The sequence below is a fragment of the Dasypus novemcinctus genome, chromosome 16 (genome assembly GCF_030445035.2).
Source record: "Dasypus novemcinctus isolate mDasNov1 chromosome 16, mDasNov1.1.hap2, whole genome shotgun sequence".
Taxonomy (NCBI): domain Eukaryota; kingdom Metazoa; phylum Chordata; class Mammalia; order Cingulata; family Dasypodidae; genus Dasypus; species Dasypus novemcinctus.
In genome coordinates, this window is record NC_080688.1 from 16513622 (window position 1) to 16535960 (window position 22339).

At 36.6% G+C, this 22339-nt stretch overlaps 1 protein-coding gene across 1 annotated transcript; it reads left to right on the plus strand.

The window, feature by feature from the left end:
* The first annotated feature begins 10600 nt into the window (after positions 1–10600).
* On the plus strand, positions 10601–11530 carry LOC131273728 (olfactory receptor 14C36-like). The gene has a single exon (XM_058277944.1). The coding sequence runs from the start codon at positions 10601–10603 to the stop codon at positions 11528–11530; it is 930 nt and encodes a 309-aa protein (XP_058133927.1).
* Positions 11531–22339: the final 10809 nt, after the last annotated feature.

Here is a 22339-nt window from a genome sequence, read left to right on the forward strand (position 1 = left end):
GATCAATAATGGATGCATTTTTAAGAACAAGACAGTACTACCAATACAAGAGAAATTAAATATCCTTTCTTCTCTACATAACCTCTGCCATGTCAGCCCTAGGCACTAACCCAGCTGCTTTCCCATTTCATTGCTATTCCCAACCTTCACAAAATTTTGTCAAAAATCTCAGCATCCTGTCACATATGCCAAATGACTTTGCCCCAAAGGCCACCCTAAAAACCCCACATTCCTACTCATTAAAACTCCCCTCATTAAACTCATGATCCAAATTCAAACCACTTGGATAGAACTTTTACCTATTGCACTCATCAAACTCTGCTCTATCACCGCAAACCCCTCCTCCTAAGTCCCTTTGAAATCATGTAAGGTCGACCCTACATCCTAGGAAAATTTCCCCCTTCCACCTCACTCTTAAATGACCACCTCCCCATTTTAAGCCTAACTCAACATACTGAGCAAGTACAAGAAAGTCTGCCTTAACCATCAATGTAGCCCACCTCCCCAAGCCTTGCTCCAGGACAGTGTCTACCTAAAAGTCCTGTACCCTAAACTCTTCCAATCCCTATGGACCAGACCTCATCTAATACTGCTAAGTACCCCCACAGCAGCTAAATTGGCTAGCATCTCATCTTGGATCCATTTTACCTGACTCAAACCCATGTTGCAACCTATGGAACCTGGTCCAGCCCTGCCTACTTCACTTCCCCAGACTGCTAGCCATGAAGAAACACCCATTCCTAACTGTTATGCCTGTGAACCACAAGAAGGCTTGAAACTGCTATTTCACAAGATTTCAAGTGAGACGGATCCTACATCAGACCTGTAATATGTCCACAGACTGCCAAGTAGCCATAGTTGTTTTCTTTGTGCTAACTTTTTATCTTTCTTATCTCTCTAGTTCTTTCAGCCATAACAGAGTGCACCTGCCCCCTATTGTACCCAACCTATAACCACTCCTTTATCTGGTGACACCCGAAACCATAAAACTCTTGTTTACTGCACTCTTCAAAAACTTCCTGCCAATTTTACTCCAAGAATTGCAAACCTCCTACCAAGTCCCTATTAACTTTTCCCAATTGTTACTGTGCATCTCTTTATACCAACCTACACTTCCCATTTTGTGTCACAGCCAACACCACTGAAACCGAATATTTTGGCCAAATTGTCCCAAACCAGAGCAGACAAATATTCTACATAATCAGAGAAGGTACCCCTAAACCAACAGGTAAAAGCACCTGCTCCTGGGCACTTGCAGAATGTTAGCCCGGTTACAGCCACACATCAACTCTTGTACCTATAACTTTTCCCACAACCTTTCACAACACAACAGGGGAAACCATGGAGTCTTCTGCCAAGGCAGACCCCTGGCACAATCTGCTGACTCCTATCACCTCATCAATACCTTTTATTTACCTGCCGGATGACACAACAATTGTTTACCTATGCTTTGGAATCCCATCAGAGGAAACCTCTGGGCCTTTCACAAAGCATCAACTCTAAACCCAGCCCTGAACTCAACTATGGCCCTGTCTATATCCCATAAAACAGTCACTAAGAAAGACACACCAGAAAACATAAGGAGTAATTGGACTTGGTCATTCTACACAGCTCCTGGAAAACAATCGGGACTGTCATTTCTCTGTGGAAACTTTCTGCACCATTTTCTCCTTGCTGACTGGCAGGTTACCTGCATGGAAGTCTGTGCTGTCCCCTCGATGGGATACAGCAATATTTCAACCACCCCTACCTCCCTTCTATGACCCCTTCTCTCAAAATCTAAACGTGCAACACACCACCCGATAATGACCACTCTTGGGCTGATTGGAACGACTGTGGGAGCCACTTCTTTAGGTCCCTCTCAATATTAATACTCACAGCTAGCGGAAACGGACTTGGCCCAGTGGTTAGGGCGTCCGTCTACCACATGGGAGGCCCACGGTTCAAGCCCCGGGCCTCCTTGACCCGTGTGGAGCTGGCCCATGCGCAGTGCTGATGCGCGCAAGGAGTGCCCTGCCACACAGGGGTGTCCGCCACGTAGGGGAGCCCCATGCGCAAGGAGTGCACCCATGAGGAGAGCCGCCCAGCGCGAAGGAGGGAGCAGCCTGCCGAGGAATGGCGCCGCCCACACTTCCCCTGCCGCTGACGACAACAGAAGCGGACAAAGAAACAAGACGCAGCAAAAAGACACAGAAAACAGACAACCGGGGGAGGGGAGGGGAATTAAATAAATAAAAATAAATCTTTAAAAAAAAAAATACTCACAGCTAGCCACGACCCTCACCAAACTCACTGAAGTAGACACAAGGTTAAAGGCACTTGACACGCAACAACAGTCTCTGGGAGATGTAATCCTACAGAATAGAGGAGCACTTGATGTGCTAACAGTCACCGAAGTGGCACTTGAGTCATTCAGGACAAATCCAAACAGTCATCAAAGAAGTTCAAAAAATAAACCAAAACTTAAAGAATTCTAATTCTGTGGGAAGTTGGGCACCCTGGATCATGTATTTCCTCATACCCTTACTCCCTTTCTTACCTTTATCATTACGGCTTTTAGTCTGATAATTTTTAGCCCTCATTTCATCAGAATCTTCTCTGATTTCATCCAAAATTCAGGGTGCAGCCTAACTGAAACACATGTTTACAACATCCTACTCAGGAGAGGAGTCAGCTGCATCCCCCTAACCCCAGATCAATGCCTCATGACAGCAAGAAACAGCCAGAGGATCATTGTCCCCATTACCACTCTCCCTCCCAACCTTTTACTACACAAAGAGGAGTTGGGAATGGTAGCCATATTTTATGAAATAACGCACCCATAACCCCCAACCAGCACTAGGAAGGCTTCCCTGCCTCAATGGCACCCTCTGACCTTGAAAAAACAAGGTATGCTTTACCGCAAAACCTACTACAAGATTGTCAAACATCTTATTATATATGATTCTTCCTCAAAAGACTCCTCCTCAACAGGGTAAAAGTCGGTACCTTTTCTACTATTCTGAGTGCCCTGCCCCCAGGTTATTTAAATGTAAACCAATCAATAGAGCTCCCTGAAGTCCCACTTCAGATGCACTCCACAATGGCAATCTAATAAACTTCTTTCAAACTTTGATGTGCATCTGAGCCTCATTAAAAAGGGATCTAACAGTAAAATTACCTGACTCATTGTATGATAGCAAAATCATCATAATACTGAAGCCAGGTAAAGACACTACAAGAAAAGAAAATTAAACACCAGTCTCTCTAATGAACTCATATGTAAATTCCTCAACAAAATACTCACAAATAGAATCAAACAACACTTCAAATGAGTTATACACTATAATGAAGTGTGTTTTATCCCGGGTATGTGAGGTTCAACACAAGACAATTAATTAATGTACTATAACACACAAACAAATCAAAGCAGAAAGATTACATGATCATCTCTATTAACATACTTCCTTGATTAAAACACTACAAAAGATAGGAATAGAAGGAAATATCCTCAACATAATAAAGGGCGTATGTGAAAAAGCCACTGCAAACTTCATAATTATCTCAGGTTAAAGTCTTTCTTTCTAGGATTTGGAACAATGTAAGGATGTCAACTATCATGACTCTTATTAGAAAAATCACACTTGAATGCATTTTCCAATTAGCACACATATAGATTAATGCTCCCAGGGTACAGAATGCATGAAGCTTTCAAGTGCCTTTTAAGCTTGTGTCACAATGGACAATATACTGGCCTAAAATCAACTTTTTTCAGAGGTTTAATATAATGAATTTGTCACCCCAGCATATTTGAATTAAACTGGAAATCAATGTCAGAAATATAAGTAGTACTTCTAAGAAACATGAAAAGTCTTCTGCTTTCCTGACAGGGTCTGACTGATCCACTGATACCATTATTTGAAGAGTAAAGCACTTATAACACTTCCTACTATGGATCATGAACAATCTACAAGTTCAACTCCCATGTGTCACTCTCTCAAGTGGCTCCTGAGGGCTAACACCATTGCTAATGTGTTGAGAGATGAAAAACAGGCACAAGGGATAGGGTGACACTTGGTAATCACACAGCTCACAGACCAATATATGGCCTCAGGTTGATAAATAGCTTTTCACCCTTAATGTGAATGTGTGGAAAATTTCATTAAGGTGGTTTTATATACTGAACAAATCCTGTGCTTCTGTCTACACTAGTGATAGTGGCAATCACTCCATTTCTTAGAGGGAAAGCCATGAGAAGGAGTGAGTAAAACTGGTTTCCAGTAATATCACAGAGACTGGGATCTAGGCCTTCCCTTCTCTAGGATGCACAAGAAATTCACTGATACTAACATTAATAATTTGGTATACACAAGTTCTTTTAACCACAATTTTAACTTGGCATTTTTTTTCTTTACCATATAGAGCCAATTTTTTCCTTGAAATTTCCCTGGGCATTAGATTTTAGTAATTTCAAGGGCTATTTTCCCAAGGGTTTGGTCTGTCATTTCTTTCCCACTTTTTAACTAAATTGAACACAGCCACTTTTATAAACAGATTGATGCCTGAAAAGGTCTCAGTCATCTTAAATAAATACGCCCTCTCATTCTTGCCTACACCTGGAACAGGATTGACCCTTAACATTAACCTAGATTTGCCTATTTGCAAAAGAAAAGACAATATTTACTTAAATGTGTTAGTTGTTCCTCATTTCCTCATCTACCACCATCTCCATTAATCATCCCATTTCTCTCCTATAATTCTCACTGTTCTTATGAGAAGCCTGTAAATTAAATTAGAATATATAACATAAATAAGGAAATTACTTATACAATGAGGCAAATGTCTTCTTTGATAGTCATTATACTGAAAATGTATTGCGGCAGATTTAGGAGAATTGATAACTATTAATTGAAGAGCAGCGTGAATAGAAAACAGTACCTGATGGAGTCAATGTCTGCAAAACAGGCAAGGTCAGGGGCAGCTCTGCTTGCTTCCCACTGTTTCAATGTGTAGAATGGAAATGTAAAATATTTAAACAAATTTAATTAATGTGGGTTGTGTTTTATCTTTAAACTCTGAAAGAATTGTGTATATTACTGATATTTATTTAATAATTGCAACAAATGCCTGCATATTATCTTCTATTTGTCAAGTTCTGGTCATATACTCAGGTAGTATAATAGGAGGAAGTGAATCTCTTATGCTTCAGTAGTAATTCTGGGGATTTTTAAATAATAGATTATGTAATTGCCTGGAAGCATTTGCTCATCCACACAGCTTTCAAACAAATTTTTATACATAATTCCTCCGAAGATATTCTGAAATTTTTTATTAATTATAAACATACTAAATAATATAAGGATCCACAGAAGAAAAAAACTAATGAAAATATTTATTAATGAATAAATACTTCTCCAACTCTTAACATTGACAATACATTCTTCATGTCTTTGCAGAAAAGCCTTTGTATAATTTGCTTTGCACTTTGAGAGATATGAGCACCCATGTAATAGTCTAGTTACCATGCTGGCTACCCACCTAAATTCTAGGCTGCAAGCAAAGAAATGGTCTCAGCTTTTCAGTCTCTATTCAAAGTAGTTCAGAATAGTTATATTGCCATATTCCGTTCAACAGAAAATTCCATTAACAAAGACCAGGGACTTTGTTGATGTGGGAGGGGTGGTGGTGGTTGGCGTATGAGGTATATGGAACCTCTTATATTTTCAAATGTAACAGTTTTTGTGATCTATGTATCTTAAAAATACAATTAAAATAAATTAATTAAAAAGTAAACAAATAAAATAGACTAAAAATAGGCCAAAAATTAGACTGCTGGGTTTCCCCTTTATTTTTTGTTTGCATGCTTTAAACAATACTACTATGGGATTAATATGAAAATACTGAGGGCTGAAGGAATCACATGCATAATCCTTTTGTTCCTGATTTTAATTATTTGTTTCTCTTAATCACAGTTACCATTTTGAGTATTTCTCTATTTAAAACACTTTATAAATATTAAATTCAAGAAGTAGGTATTATTGCAAATTCAATCCATGCCAAAACTGTTTAAAAGATGTTCAAAAGGTGCCCAGAGCTGCAAATCCAAAAAATAATGCAAAATTTCCTCCCAGATAGCCATAAATTTGTTTAATCTCTGCTATACTGATACATGGAATTCAATCAAGAAACCTACAATTGGTGATGTTTAAGGAATGGAAGTTTTGTTTTTTTTACTCTGTGTTCTAACTGTGAATGTGTGTTGAATTTTATGATATGGTAGTAGTCATCTGATAAGTTGTTTGAAAATGTAGCCTGTTATGTAGAAAAAGTCAAGCAAATCATTATAAATCCTCAACTTTCAGCATAAAACTGTCTACACTAGCTTAGAACTACTTATGAATTCAGATGTAATTTTTTAATAAAAATTTGGTCACACAAAGCTCTCAAGAAATGGTTAGTGAAGAATGTGGCATAAAACAGCTTTGAAAACAGAAACAAAAGTTTCTTGGTAAACCATTTTTGACGGTTTTGAATTAAAGACCACAAGAAAGGAGCCTGAGGGATTTTTTTTAGTCCTGCATGCAGGTGGTCAGATTGAAAATGACACCCATGAAGCTTCTTGATATTTAGTGGATACTCTTTATGCTGTTATCGGTTACTTTAGTCACAAGAAAAAAGGAGTAAGGTAACAAGAATGTGAATTATGGTGGCCTGGTAAATGTTCCATTTTCAGTGAGAAGTCAAGTGCAAGAATAAACAGTTCTGGAAATGTAAATATCACTGTTTCAAGTCATCAAGGAAAGTAGGTAAGTCTGAAAGAATATATGCTATGTTTTAGGGTTGTCTAAGTGTTTAGTCTATTTGTTGGAATCTATATCTTCAAATATAATGACAGTTTGAGAAACAATGTTCAAAAGGAATTGTGTGTGAATCAACAGCCATTAAGTCCTGACACATTACGAACTATGCACAGATCCTCCTATGAGCAGAATATAATCTCTTTTATTTCAGCTTACTCAAGTTCTGAAATACTTTTAGACTTTATGGGAAAATGTATATCTACTCAACAGAAGATATCATTTCTTAACTTATTCAACTTTATAATATTAAAGAAATCTCCACTACCATCTATGATATCTACTTATCATAAAATGCAAAGAGAGATAAGAGAAGCCATTATTTCTATTTTCTAGAGCCAAGAATATCCAATTCAGTGAATTGATGATTGCATGAATCAACAAATCAATCAATCCTTTAGTCCATTACTGTTTCAGGTAAGGCCAACCTTCCTAGGTATTTTTTAGTCATAAAATATTGAAAGGTATGTGTATGATAATAAAATAATTATAGTTAGAAAAATCAAATAGTACGTAGAAACACAATGTAAATCAGAAATCCAAATATCCTATAGTAGCAGTTCAGAGAGGATTATGTTTTTAGAATTTTTGTAGATTTTACAGAACTCCTCACTTTGAAATATTTTAATAATATTAAATTAATTAGGCAAATGTTTTAAAAGTATTACTTGGAGACCCTTATACTAGGGATTTCAATTTTGCCATATTACATCTCCACTGATCTTATTGCAATTACATACTGATTATACATTGATCGAGCCAATGTATTTTTAATAAAGTACTTCATATCCAAGACACACACAAGTTCAAACAATTTTTAGTGGTATGAGATTTTTTTAAAAGAGAACATTGCAAATGAAGTTTTACCAGATGTCAGAAAGGAATATGTTATATATATATATATGATTAAGGGCAGCTTTATTAAAACAAAGTGTAATATGAGGTACATCCCACTCACTTTAAAGAATTATGACAGATACTGAATTTAACCTGTGAAAAGTATTAGGAGGAAAGAAGATTAAGGTTCAAACAACAGGGGAAAGACAGGAGAACAGTGGTGGAAATTAGATGAGAGAATATTAAGGAAGATGACTTAGAAGGAAGAGGAGACAAAGGAGGTAGAAGAAAGTAATTGCAAACTAAGAATTTTGTTATGATGTAGAATTGTAATTTGGACCTAACTTTTGAGAAATGAAATCTTAGAACCCACATCCATTTTTTTTTTACTTTTTAAAACTTTTATTGAAGTATATCATTCTTACACAAACATACATAAATAGTAAGGGTATAGTAAGTGTTGTGAACTTACAAAACAATCATGCATAATATTATATGAGGGTCCCCTACATCACCCCACCACCAACACCCTGGATTGTTTGAAACATTTGCCACAAATTGTGAAAAAATATAATCAATACATTACCCGTAACCATAGTCCATATCCCACATTTGGTGTATTTTCCTCCCAGTCCACCCTATTATTATCCTTTTTAGAATATGTTTTCACTACAGAAGTTGTCATCCCATGAAACAGCCATGCACATGGGCAGAAACCCCACACACCACCTCCCCAACACACCACATCATGGCAGAGCATCCATCACAGGCCACGAGGAAACATCATCCGACTACAACCAGTGCCAGGAATGTGCTCTGTTGATGGTGGGGGGAGGGGGTAAGTGGGGGTTCCACATACACTTTTAATAAACTAGTGACTATAACAATATACAGGGGAATCAAGGGAGAGCAGAGATGTAGCACTGGGGGTATACATCCTTATAAAACACTACAGAGTTGAAGAAATTCAGGAAGCTGAAAATTGAAGTAACAGGCAATTGCTTCTCCGATGGAGAAATTATTGGAATGAGGTGCTTAGACTCTGGATTACCATGAGTTAAAATTAAAAAAAAAAATCCTTGCTATTGTAGCTCATGCAGCACTTGACAGGCTATGATCCAACCACACAATTAAATGGTCAGTTTGCATGAAGGGTAAGGATTGGTGTGGTGAAAATCAGTGAAGATTAATAGAGTCAGGACTCTTGGTGAAGGAAATATGCCATGTGCCATGTCTCAAGAGATAGGTGCACAGATACACCAGGCTTTGAATGCCTGAAGTTCCAGTTATGCTTCCATAGAAAAATGAGTATTTTGACTTTATACAGATGCAGACTTTTCACAAAAAAAGATTATAATATACCCCATACTTCCCCCAGTCCTCCCACATCAACAACCTCTTTCATCCTCATGGCACATTCATTGCATTTGGTGAATAGATCTTGGAGCACTGCTGCACTGCTTGGTTATAGTTTGCATTGTAGTTTACACTCTCCCGCAGTCCATTCAGTGGGTTATGGCAGGATATATAATGTCCAGCATCTGCCCCTGCAACATCATTTAGAACAACTCCAAGTCCCAAAAATATCCCCACATTGCATCTCTTCTCTCTCCCTGCCTTCGGCAATTACTGTGGCCACTTTCTCTGCATCCGTGCTACAGTTCCTTCCATTACTAGTCACAATAGTACAAGAAGTTATACTTTTTGATACTAAGGAACAACAATAGGGGGTATAGATAGGTGTGGAGATTTTCCTTTTGGAGTAACCAAAACATTTAAAAATTGACTGAGGTGATGACAGTAAACTCTGTGATGAAAATGAGAGCCACTAAGTGTATACTTGGATTGTATGAAGCATGGAACTGTATAACTAGGGAATCCAATGGGAGATGATGGACTGTGGTTAGCAGAATAAATATGAGAACATTTTCTCCTAAATGATAACAAATGTATTATATTAATATAGGGTGTTAATAATTGGATGGGTTCATGGGAAAATATACCAAATCTAAGTTATGGGTTACAGTTAGTCATATTTTGATGATGGTCTTTCACAGTTTGTAACAAATGTTTCACAACAATGCAAGGTGTTGGTTTTGGGGAGATGTATGGGAGCTTTGTATGATGATATGCATGTTTGTTTTGTACATTCACAACTTTTAGTATACATTTATTGTTTATGTTCATATATGAATGGTATAATTCATAAAATTTTATTTTCAGAAAAAATTGTCATATAACACCTCCAAATTTGCAGACTTATGAGAAGTACAGTATGTAAAGTAGAATAATGTAAAATTATTAGCTCATTCTAAATAAAGAAAAAATAGTGTTTAATATTATACATTTGTTGATTATGCTGTCTAAGCTAAGAGCACAACAGAGTGCCCACAGAATCTAATAAATATTCAGAGAGAAAGGGATGTTGAAAATCACATATCAATATAAAATATATGTGCTAATACTTGCAAGACAGAGACATGTATAGCCAAAAAGAATGTGGTCATCAGAGACAGCACTTCTTAAGGAGAATTTCTAAATGATATTAGCATAGAATAATAGTGGTGAAAAGTGGAGCTGAACATAATTTTCCAGATACTGGGCAGGTAATGTGATTAAAACCACTCTTAAAGGTTGGAGCACCTTTGGTGAAATGGTAGCCTACTGTATTTCTAAGATTATGTTTCATCAACAATTAATGACATTAAGTGTTAAGGCTTATGGAATACCTCTAATGAATGAGTATATATAGAAATTAGAATGCTATATTGCTTCTTACTAACAAATAAGATCTACAGAGAATAAAATTGGTTGAATTATCAGTTGATAAAAATGCCTAGGCTAATTTATTCCCATATGTTGAGTCTCCATGTTGTTTAGAGATAATCTGCTTTGTCTCTCCATGTGCAAAGTACATTGCTCAAAAGATGTCCAACTTCACTATGGTGACTGAATTCCTGCTTACAAGATTTTCTGATATTTGGGAACTCAGAGTGTTGCATGCCTTGCTATTCTTACTGATGTACTTGGCAACCCTGCTGGGCAACTTTCTCATTGTTACAGTAACCACCCTTGACAAAAGTCTTCACTCACCCATGTACTTCTTTCTTAGGAATCTTTCTGTGTTGGATATGTGCTATATTTCTGTTACAATTCCCAAGGCATGTGCCATCTTCCTCTTTGACAATCCGGTGATATCCATGGTTGAATGTGCAGCTCAGATCTTCTTTGTGTTTTTCTTTGCTACTGGAGAGATGCTATTCCTCAGTATCATGGCCCATGACCGCTCTGTGGCTATCTGCCAGCCCCTCCACTACCCAATGGTCATGAACTCTAATGTGTGTGTACAGATGACACTGTCTTCTCTACTTTGTAGTGTGGTTTTTGCAGGATTTCACACTGGAAACACATTCCGGCTGTCCTTCTGTCAGTCAAACGTGGTCCATCAGTTCTTCTGTGATGTTCCCTCTCTGCTGAAGCTTTCCTGCTCTGACACGTTAAGCAATGAAATTTTAATTTACATCTCTGCAGTGGTGATTGATGGCAGTTGCTTTGCCTTCATCACTATGTCTTATATTAACATATTTTCTACTGTGCTCAAATTTCCAAGCATAGGAGAGCAGGGAAAGGCCTTTTCCACTTGTGTCCCTCACATCCTTGTTGTGATTGTCTTTATTAGCTCAGCCAGTGCTGTATATCTGAAACAAACTTCTAAACCACCCACAATTCAGGACATGGTTACCTCAGTGTTTTATTCTATAGTCCCTCCTTTCTTGAATCCTATTATCTATAGTCTTAGAAACAGTAAAATAAAAGAGGCTATAAGGAGAATTATGAGGAAGAAATTTTATTGTTGAAAGCAGTAGAATGATTATTTCAAGAAATTTGCATGTTGATGAGGTGAGTTGCAAATGCTTCAAAATTAATTTATTGCCCATTCCAAGTTTTTTGTGCCCTAATATGAGCTCTAAAGGATAGTGATTTACTATGTCAGCATAAAAACAGTATAAACATATTTCATTTTCATCTTTTATTTCCCAAAATTGCACTTATGCTGATACCTGTGCCATTACTGCTGAAGGCTATTTATTAAAAACCTGTATAATATATAAGGTTTTTAATAATTATTTTCTTTTAAATCTAAAGAGACATGTAACAGAAAAAATATTTATTAAAATTTCCTACTCTAGTCATGCAATTAAAAAGAAAGCATGATGTATTCATTCATAAATTTCAGATTTTCATAAAACATAAATAATTTATTAACTAAGACATGTCATAAATTTACATTAATGGTGTTGTATGTTTTAAATAAGTAATACAGAGCCATCTGACAAATGCATGTTTGGTCAGATAGACCAATAATCCTCACTCTGTTTTTCATAATATAGAAGGCTAAATTTTTAATAAAACATTTTTCTCAAAGCAAAAGCTATTATTGACAAACTGTTTCAATAAAATTTAGAACATTTAAGAGTAAAAGTGTTTGTTTATAGGTATTCAAATCCTGTTGAGAATAATACAAATTACAAGGTAAATTTCATTTCCATTTTAACCATAATGCCTCAGATTTATTGTTGCAATATGTTAAAAAATAATATAATGGAAATATGAATTTCAGTATAATTCCATTGAGGTTTTTCATATATAAGGTCCCATAATCTTTTTAATGATTGATGTGTATGCAATAATTCCTCTTGGGTAAAAACAAAAACAAACATATTGGATAAAATATATTCAAAATATATGAAATATTTCATATTACAGGATTCAGTTCCTAGATTTGTCAATTAGGAACATTATTGCACTAAATAAAAGCAACATTATCACTTCTCATGTTTCTATGATTGTTGTAATCACAGGGTGCTATAGGATTATTAACTGATGATATGAAATGATCTACAAACTGTTAGAACTGCCTGCAATTTTTATTACATTGCATTTGCATTGAAACAATACTGTACCCATACTTATACATCTATGCATTTATCCATTATCTATATTTGTAATTGAAGAAACATTGGATAGAGAATGTCCAAAAAAGGCATTATGAAGTCAAGGCTTTCTTCCCAAAGACCAGCTCCCAGTGAGTCTTGGCTCCTCTGCAACTTGGCAAAGCAAATGGTGGCATCTGCTGGTCTTTCTCTTATCTTCTGGGAATATTTATTTCAGCTTCTTGTTACCCTCAATTTCTCTCTCTCTCTCTGTATTAGTTACATTTATTAAGCACTCCTGTAACAGAACTACATCCCATCCCCAATGAGCTGCATCTCATGTTAACCAAAGTAGTCTCATCAGAAGATCTTACTTGCTATGGGTTTACACACTCAGGAATGGTATAGATTTAAGAACATCTTTTTCTGGGGTAAAAGCACTTTCAAACCACCACACCCCAACTTTGGACCCCAAAAAGACATATTCTTTTTATATACAAAATGCATTCATTCCTTACCAATATCCACAAAATCTTAAGTCACTTCAGAAACTATACTAAGTACAAAGTCTCATCAAATGGTTATGCATGTGGTCTTTCCTGGGGCAAAATTCACCTTTGCAGGGGACCCTTGAAAGTTGGAGAAAAAAGTTATCTACTTCAACAGTACAAATGGGAGACAGGCATAGTAAAAATTTTCCCTTTCACATAAGGAGCTATTGAAAGGAAAACAGGAGTCACAGGCACCAAAGAATTCCAAAATATACGAGGCTTACTTAATTTAATTTCAAGATCTGAGAGTCATATATGGACTGATATTTTGTCTTCTGGATTTGAATGCCTGACAGTCCCACACCTTTCAGGTCCTTGTGCAATGGCTATGCCCTCCCAAAATATTGGGGTGAAGGCCCCATCCTCTTCAAACAATGTCATGGTAGCCAATCTCTCTTGGAATACCATGGCAGAGGTTTCATCATCATCAAATATTGGGGTCCAGCCAGACTCTATGTAATATTTGGGGAAGAGGCTCCACCTTCTGAGAAAACCAGGGTTGTGGCCAGACTCATAGTAATCCTTAGGGACAAGCTCCAAACTATGAGAACAGAGAGGTGGTATCATTTTTCTAAACAACTGGGAAGAAGCCATGCTCCCACCATCTCCTGGGACAGAACCCCCTTTATCTCGCATGAGTGGGCCAGCTCTCTAAGCCTGATTCCCAAGAATACGTCTTCAGTCCAGGCCTCAGCTTCCATTGAACTGCCTTTGAAGTCCATTTTCCTTCATTCTGTACCTGCTCTATCCCTTTTAGTTCAGGCTCAGAGTGGTCCTGTAAATAGAGACCTCACAAAATTCTTCTCAGTTTTGCCTGGAACACAAAGAACTTTCACAATTCCTCCCTGGATAGCTGCATTTCCAGTCCTGACTTGCACAGAAATTGCTGACTGGATCCATGTTTGCTTAAACCCTCCCATTGAGCATTATTCCCTACAGATCACTTTAAAGAAGCTCAGAAATTTCTAAACCACAAATTTCTAGTTCTTTGTGTCCAGAAGTTCAATCCTCAGCTTATCCACATTTTACTATAACCTGCAAGGAGAAAACAGGCTGCACTTTCCAAACTTAGCTTGGAAGTCTCCACAGTTAGCTATCAAAACTCATCACTCTCAAATTTTGCCTCCCATCCAACATCAGAATTCATTTTTGCCAGGTTCCCTGCTACTTCAATGCAAGGATTACTTTTCCCCCAATTTCCAGTATCACCTTCATCATTTTCTTTTAAGGCCCTATCAGTAATACCTTTAGCATCCATATTTTTATGAAGCCGCTTCAACAGAATCTAGAAAAAATGAAGACTATAATGTTAAATTTACCCTAAAAATGGATGCTACCTTCGGACTCTACATTAGCAGATATGAAGAAAGCATGAGTGATAATATGTAAGGATTACTTTATGTTGAAAAATGTTCTTAAGATAAGCTCTCTTAGAATGTTTTCTCATGCTGTTACTTTATAAAATAAAGTTACTTCAGGTTATTTTATTATTCTTTAAACCCAAAATTTATTCATGAGTAGAATTGCCCTAAGTTAGTATCACAATAGTACTCTTGTTCAAGCTATGGCACTGCTTCATGGGAGATCAATGGAGACATCATAACAAAATTTTTTATTGTTTGTGAAAGTATGCTTACAGGCAGGAGAGACTGGGACAACTTAGATATTTTACTCTACTAGTTGAGAAAAATAAATTGTTGTATTATCTTGATTTGAAAGAATAGGATTCTGTTGCGAAAGGATGCAAAATATGGAAATGAGTCGTATGGAAAGTAGTTTGAAAAATTCTCATGTTGCACTTAGTTCTCAATATGTAGGAAATAAATGGAGTGATTTTCAGCTCTAGATAAACTTGATGTAAAGATAAAAAACCTTATACTTCCTTGTCTCTTGAACTTCTTGACAGCCATGGATGGAATTGTATAGTAAAATGCCATTGGAATATCTGAACAGACAAATGAGGCTTTGAGTATATGTTATTTCACTTACAATTTCGTGAATAAGTTCATGGAGCTTCCATTGACCCAGTCTTTGTATTTTAATATTGCACAACTGTGACCATCTGAATTTTGTGAATCCCAGAAAAATTATATTCTGGAACTAATCCATTCCTCTGGATGTGGGGCCCTTTTATTGCATTGAATTCAGTTTAGGATCCTTTGATTAGATCAATTCATTAGATCACTTTAAGGGTTTGATTGATCTATGTTAGTGAGTCATGACTCAGGTTGAGTCTGAGCCCTTTTGCTGGGTCTTATGTAAATTGAGGATACCCAGGGAGAAAGGAGAGACACAAGAAAGGAAGCTGTTCAGTTTTGACCCTGCAATGTGTGAGAGGACTCCAGGTTCACTTACAGCGGCAGAGGGTTAGAGAAGACCCAAGAGATTCAAGGAGTTGAGTACCAAGGAGAAATGTCTGAATGCCACAGCTGAGCTTGAGTATAAAGCAGTACCACATAGGCTGAGAAAAGAGTCTGGAAAGGGACAGGCCACATGCCTGATTGCCCACAGCTGAGCTCCTGAGGTGAGCCTGTAGGGAAAAGACAGGGACCAGCCACCATCTAGACTTGCCATGTGGTAGGATGCCAGGATCACCAGTAGCTGACTTTGGTGAGAAAGCACCTCTGCTGATGCTTTGACAGGGACATTTCATGACTTTGGAACTATAAGATTTTCCCATAATAAATTCCCTTTATGAAAGCCAACACATTTCTTGTATATTATATTGGCAGGTTTGTGGTAAACTAATATACATATGTTGCTTCATAATTTTTAGAGTTGCAATGACAAAATGTATAATATATGAATACTATAAACTACACATGAGACTCTAAATAAATAAAAATGTCACTAATATCATCCAATTTGCTGATTATAGTATTTAGACTAAGAAAATTAAAAAAAAAAGAAACCACAAGGGTGTAATAAAAAATTTTAGGTAGATAAGGAGGGAGACTGAGAGGGAGAGAAAGAGAGGCAGCGAGATAGAGAGGAAAGTATAAGAATCAAATTTTATAATGAAGAGTATATAGTTGCAAAGAGGAAATATATGTAGCCAGTAAAAAAGCAGTCATTACAGTGGGAATTCTTGATTTTTATTTTATTTTTTTTAAGATTTTTATTTTTATTTTTTTATTTCTCTCCCTTCCCCGCCCTCCCCCCTCCAGTTGTCTGCTCTCTGTGTCCATACACTATGTGTTTTTCTGTGACCACTTCTGTCCTTATCAGCGGCACCGAGAATCAGTTTCTTTTCGTTGGGTCATCTTGTTGTGGCAGCTCTCCATGTGTGCAGCACCATTTCTGGGCAGGCTGCACTTTCTTTCGCGCTGGGGTTCTCCTTACAGGGTGCACTCCTTGCACGTGGGGCTCCCCTACGCAGGGGACACCCCTGCGTGGCAGGACACTCCTTGCGCACATCAGCACTGCAGGCCAGCTCCACATGGGTCAAGGAGGCCTGGGGTTTGAACCGTGGACCTCCCATGTGGTAGGCAGATGCCCTATCCATTGGGCCAAGTCCGATGAAATCTGTGACGTGTTAACATTTATAGAATAGTGTTAATGAGCCAATTTGTATAAAATTAGTAACAATAAGTTTCCCAATAATTCTTCAAGGTAAATATTGTCCTATAGTATATCCGAGGTACAGCTGATTAGTCATAAAATTTTAAACAAACATGGGCACAAGCTCTAAAGGATCATACATATTTTATTCCATGCATTGGAAATAAGATATAGAAGTAGTAAATTAAGATGTGATGTGGGGGCATTTTTGGTACTTGGAGTTGTCCTAAATGATATTACAGGGACAGATGCTGGACATTATATATCCTGCCATAATCCACAGAATGGACTGGGAGAGAACATAAACTGCAATGTAAAGTATAATCCTTGCTGTGCAACAGTGTTCCAAAATGTATTCACCATATGTAATGAATGTGTCACAATGATGTAAAAGGTTGTTGATGTGGGAGGAGTGGGGGTGGGAGAAGTGTGGGGTATATGGGAACCTCTTATATATTTTAATGTAACATTTTTTGTGGTCTATGTATCTTCAAAAAATACAATAAAAAATAAAGGACCATAAAAACTTGTGTGTGTAGAAAAATAGATTAATTTCTATTTATTTTATTTTGCTGTGATGTGTTATTGCTGTGATATTGAGTTACACAATAGGTTCACAATGCATGCCTAAAATAATAAATGTAAACAATTTAATATAAATGCATACTCATATATGAGAATTATATTTTTTCTGTAAATGCTATGAAATATGTAAAATGCAGGCAGCCTAATTGTAAATATTATATTTCAACAAAAACCTATCACATGATTATCCTGTGATAATAACAACATAAAAATAACAGAAATCGCAATGTTGCTTTCAATTAGTAACAATAAGTTACCCAACTACAGATTAGGAGACTAAATACTGTAAATTGCAAGAACACATACATTTTGGAAAAATTTTATTCAACATGACAAATTATATTTTCCTCCCCTAGATATTACTATGCCTGTATCAAGGGTTATTTTGGGGATTATGATAGTCATATGTGAGAAAACTCTATGAAACTCAACTTACATAAAAGGACAGAGCATAAACTACAATGTAAACTATAGTCCACACTTAGAGGCAATGCTCCAAAATGAGCTCATCAATTTTAACAAAAATACCACACTAATGAAGGATGTTGCTAATGTGGGAATATATGGGAGGGGTAAGGAGTGGGGCTTATGGGAATCCCCTATATTTTTTATGTCACATTTATGTAATCTAAATATCTTTTTAAAGGAACAAAAAAGTATATTATTAAAATTAAAAAGGATTTCCTTGCTTTCCTTTTGTTGGAAACTTGAGCACAAAGAATATGTGTAAACATAAAAACTGGTAATAAAGGTTAAAAAACCACCAACAATCACCATTACCAAAATAAAAACTGAAATTTCACTGCTGAAGTTTCCAGGAGAGGAGACCTTCAACAGAGAGGGGTCATCACAGAGAGCTGATAGGCCATGTTGCTCTGACAAAACATCCTGAATGTGTTGCCAGGGTGGATTCCTGAGTAGACCAGACCACTGAGTACTGATGCCAGAGCAATCTGGACAGATGTGAGGATTTATGATCATGGGGTAGTGCGGGGGCTTGCAGAAGTCCATACAGCAGTCATGGGCCATTGGAGATGAGGAACATCAACTCCACATATGCAAAAAAGTGATCATAAACACCTGAATTACGCACTCAGTCACTGAGTTGGTACTGTTGTCAGTGAGAAAGGAGGAACAGGCCCTGGAGACAGTGGCAGAAATATAACACCTAAGACAGATTCCTAAGGAAGAAATATATGGAAATGTGAAGATTCTGGTCAAGGGTGGATACTGTGACAATGACAAGTTTTCCCATCTGAGTTGCCAAATACATCAGTAGGAATAGCATGGCATGCAGAATTCTGTGCTCCAGACATCAGAAAATATTGTTAGTAGGAATTATTATTCTGTGGCAGAGTTGGACATCTTTAGGTAATTGGCATTGCATCTGGAGAAAAGAGAAACATAATTCCTCAACAACATGGAAAATCAACATGAACAAAGAAATTAGCTCAAGTGTATTTATCAACACATTTTTATACATCTTAATTCTTTTATTTCTCATTGCTTATTTGGAAACAGCATAGTGTCTTCCTTGGTTTTGCTAACTTATGGGTATGATAGTGATTTGTTTTTTGTTGTATTTTTGGAGTAATGAAATTACTCTAATATTGATTTAATATTAGAAATTACTCTAATATTGATTTAATTAATTCATAGTTCAGTGATTACGCTTAATGCCATTGATTGTACACTATAGATAAATATTATACAGTTTCCCTAATATGAACTGAATACAATGAATGAGCTCATGAAGGTGAACTCTAGAGTATAGGATGCTTTGAAATAAAATATGGGCTGAGAATAGAGCTGATGCTTAATTATATAAAATTTGAATTAAAGCTTATTATAAAAGTTTGGAAATTAATAGAGCTGATAGTAATATATTATAGTGAGTATAACTAACACTGCTGATTTATAAATGTGATTGTAGCTTAAAGGGGTAACTTGTGGTTGTAATATTTCAATTGAAAGGAAGATGGAGAATAATCTAGAAGCTGTATAACTGATTTCAATCATGGATAAAGATTGTGGTTAATCAAGTAAGTATAAGAATATTCTTTTATAAGGTGTTAAGGATATGGTGATATACAGAAACATTAAAACTAATGTAACTTATGGATGATAGTTAACAGCAATAGTGTAATTTATTTTTGCAACAATTGCAAATAAGATATATCAATTCTAAGAGACAAATAAGACATATGAATTCTAAGAGACAAGTCTAAGGGTATAAGGGTAATTTGATTTTTCCTTTTTGAGTAATGAAAGCATTTGACAATTGGCTGAGTTGATGACAGCAAAACTCTTTGATGACTACAATAAACACTGAGTTTAAAGATTAAATGGCAAAAAAAAAAAGTTTATATGGATTATACAAAGTATGGCAATGTATAACAAAATGAATCCTGTGGTGAAAGATGGACTTTGGATAAAGAATGTTCTCTCAGGATTTTAATAACTTTAAAATACTAATACAGCATGTTAATAACCAGGTAGATGGGAAAAATACACCAAATGTAAGATACTGGCTATAGTTAGTAATATATTGATGATTCTCTTTTATAGTTTTGCAACAATTTTTTCATAACAATGCAAGGTGTTGTTGGGGGTGCAACATATGGAAGCACTGTAATATGGTATGCATATTTGTTTTGTAAGTTCACAGCATTTACTATACATTCACAGTTTATGTATATTCATGTATGATTAAAAACCTAAACAGACAAGAACAAGTAATGAGACTGAGCCATCAAAATCCTTCAAACCAAGAAAAGCCAAGGACAAGATTGCTTCATGGGTGAATACTACCCATCATTTTGAAAAGAAGATACACCATGGAAGGGGATTTGGCTCAACTGATAGAGCATCTGCCTAGCACATAGGAGGTCCAGGGTTCAAATCCAGGGCCTACTGACCCATGTGGTGAGCTGGCCCATGCACGGTGCTGATGTGTACAAGGAGTGCTGTGCCACACAGGGATGTCCCCCACGTAGAAGAGCCCCATGCACAAGGAGTGTGCCCCTCAAGGAGAGCCGCCCCATGCAAGAAAAAAAGCCCAGCATGCCCAGGAGTGGCACCTCACACATAGAGAGCTGACATAGCAAGGTAATGCAACAAAAAGAGACACAGATTGCTGGTGCCACTGACAACAATGCTAGTGGAAAAAGAACACACATCGAATGGACTCAGAGAGCAAACAGCGGGGGTGGGGGGCGGGAGGAAATAAAAAATAAATCTTAAAATAAAAAGAAAAGAAGAGACTACAATCCGGATCAAACTCTTTCAAAATATACAAGAAAAGATAATATTACCTAACTCATTGTACGATGCCAACATCATCCCAAAACTGACGCCACATAAAGATACCATAAGAAAAGAAAATTAAACACCAGTCTCTCTCATGAACTTCTTCGTAAAATTCCTCAATAAAATACTTGCAAACTGAATCCAACAACACATCGAGTGAATCATAAGCTATGATCAAGGGGGTTTTAACCCTCGTACGTGAGGACGGTTCAACACGAGGAAGTCAGTTAATGTGCCATACCACACAGAAAGTCAAGGCACAAAGATGCATGACCGTCTCTATCGGTGCAGGAAAGGGATTTGACAAAATGAGCATCATTTCTTGATAAAAACTCTTCCAAAGATAGGAATAGAAGGAAATATCTTCAACATGATAAAGGGTTATATGAAAAAGCCACTGCAAACATAATTATTTAAGGTTAAATTCTTTCTCTCTAAGCTCTGGAATAACACAAAGATGCCAACTGTCACCACTCTTAGAAAATCACATTTGAATACATTTTCTGATTAGCACAAATGTAGATTAATGATCCCAGGGTATAGAATGCATGGCTAAGTATGTGTCAAAATAGACCCTATACTGGCCTAAAATCAACTTTTTTCAGAGGTTTAATATCATAATGAATTTGTCACCTCAACATATTTGAATTAAACTGAAAATCAATGTAAGAAATGTAAGTAGTACTTCTTAGAAAAATGAAAAGTCTTCTGCTTTCCTGACAGGGTCTGACTGATCCACTGATACCATTATTTGAAGAGTAAAGCACTTATAACCCTGCCTATTACGGATCAGGTGCAATCTACAAGTTCAATTCCTATGTGTCACTCTCTCAAGAGACTCCTTAGGGTCATCACCATTGCTAATGTGTTAAGAGAGGAAAAACAGGTAGAAGGGATGGGGGGACACTTGGTGATCCCACAGCTCACAGACTAATATATGACCCCAGGCTGATATATCACCCCTTGATGTGAATGCATGGACAGTTTCATTAAGATGGTTTTATATGCTAAACAAATTCTGTACTTTTGTCTACACTAGTGATAGTGGCAATCACTCCATTTCTTAGAGGGAAGCCATAAGAATGAGTGAGAAAAACTGGTGTCCAGGAATATCCAGAGGCTGGGATCTGGGCCTCACCTTCGCTGGATACATAAGAAATCCACTGATTTGAACGTATTAATGTTTTGGTATACCCAAGTTTTTTTTATTCACAATTTTAACTTGGCAACTCTTTCCTTATGATATGGAGCCAATTATTTTCTTGAAATTTCCTTGGGCATTGGTTATTAGTGATAACAAGGGCTACTTTCCCAAGTGTTGTGTCATTTTACCCCTGCTTGTTAAAATAAAATTGAAAATAGAAGACACTATAATAAAACAGAATGATCCCTGACAAGGTTTCAGTCATCTTAAATAAATATACCCTCTCATTCTTGCCCATACATGGAACAGGTTTGACCCTTAACAAAAATATAGATTCGCCTATTTTCATATGAAAAGACAATATTTACTTATGTGTGTTTGCTGTTATTAATTTCCTCATTTCCTCATGTGCCACTATCTTCATTAATCATCCCCACTTCTCTCCTATAATTTTCACTGTTCTTTTGAGAAGTCTGTAAATTAAATTAGAATATATAATATAATTAAGGGAAGTACTCACACAATGAGACCAATGTCTTTGATATTCATTATACTGAAAATGTATTGCTGCAGATTTAGCAG

Bases quoted from the DNA above. Each gene is read 5' to 3' on its own strand.
- LOC131273728 (XM_058277944.1), top strand. From the start codon at position 10,601: ATGTCCAACTTCACTATGGTGACTGAATTCCTGCTTACAAGATTTTCT.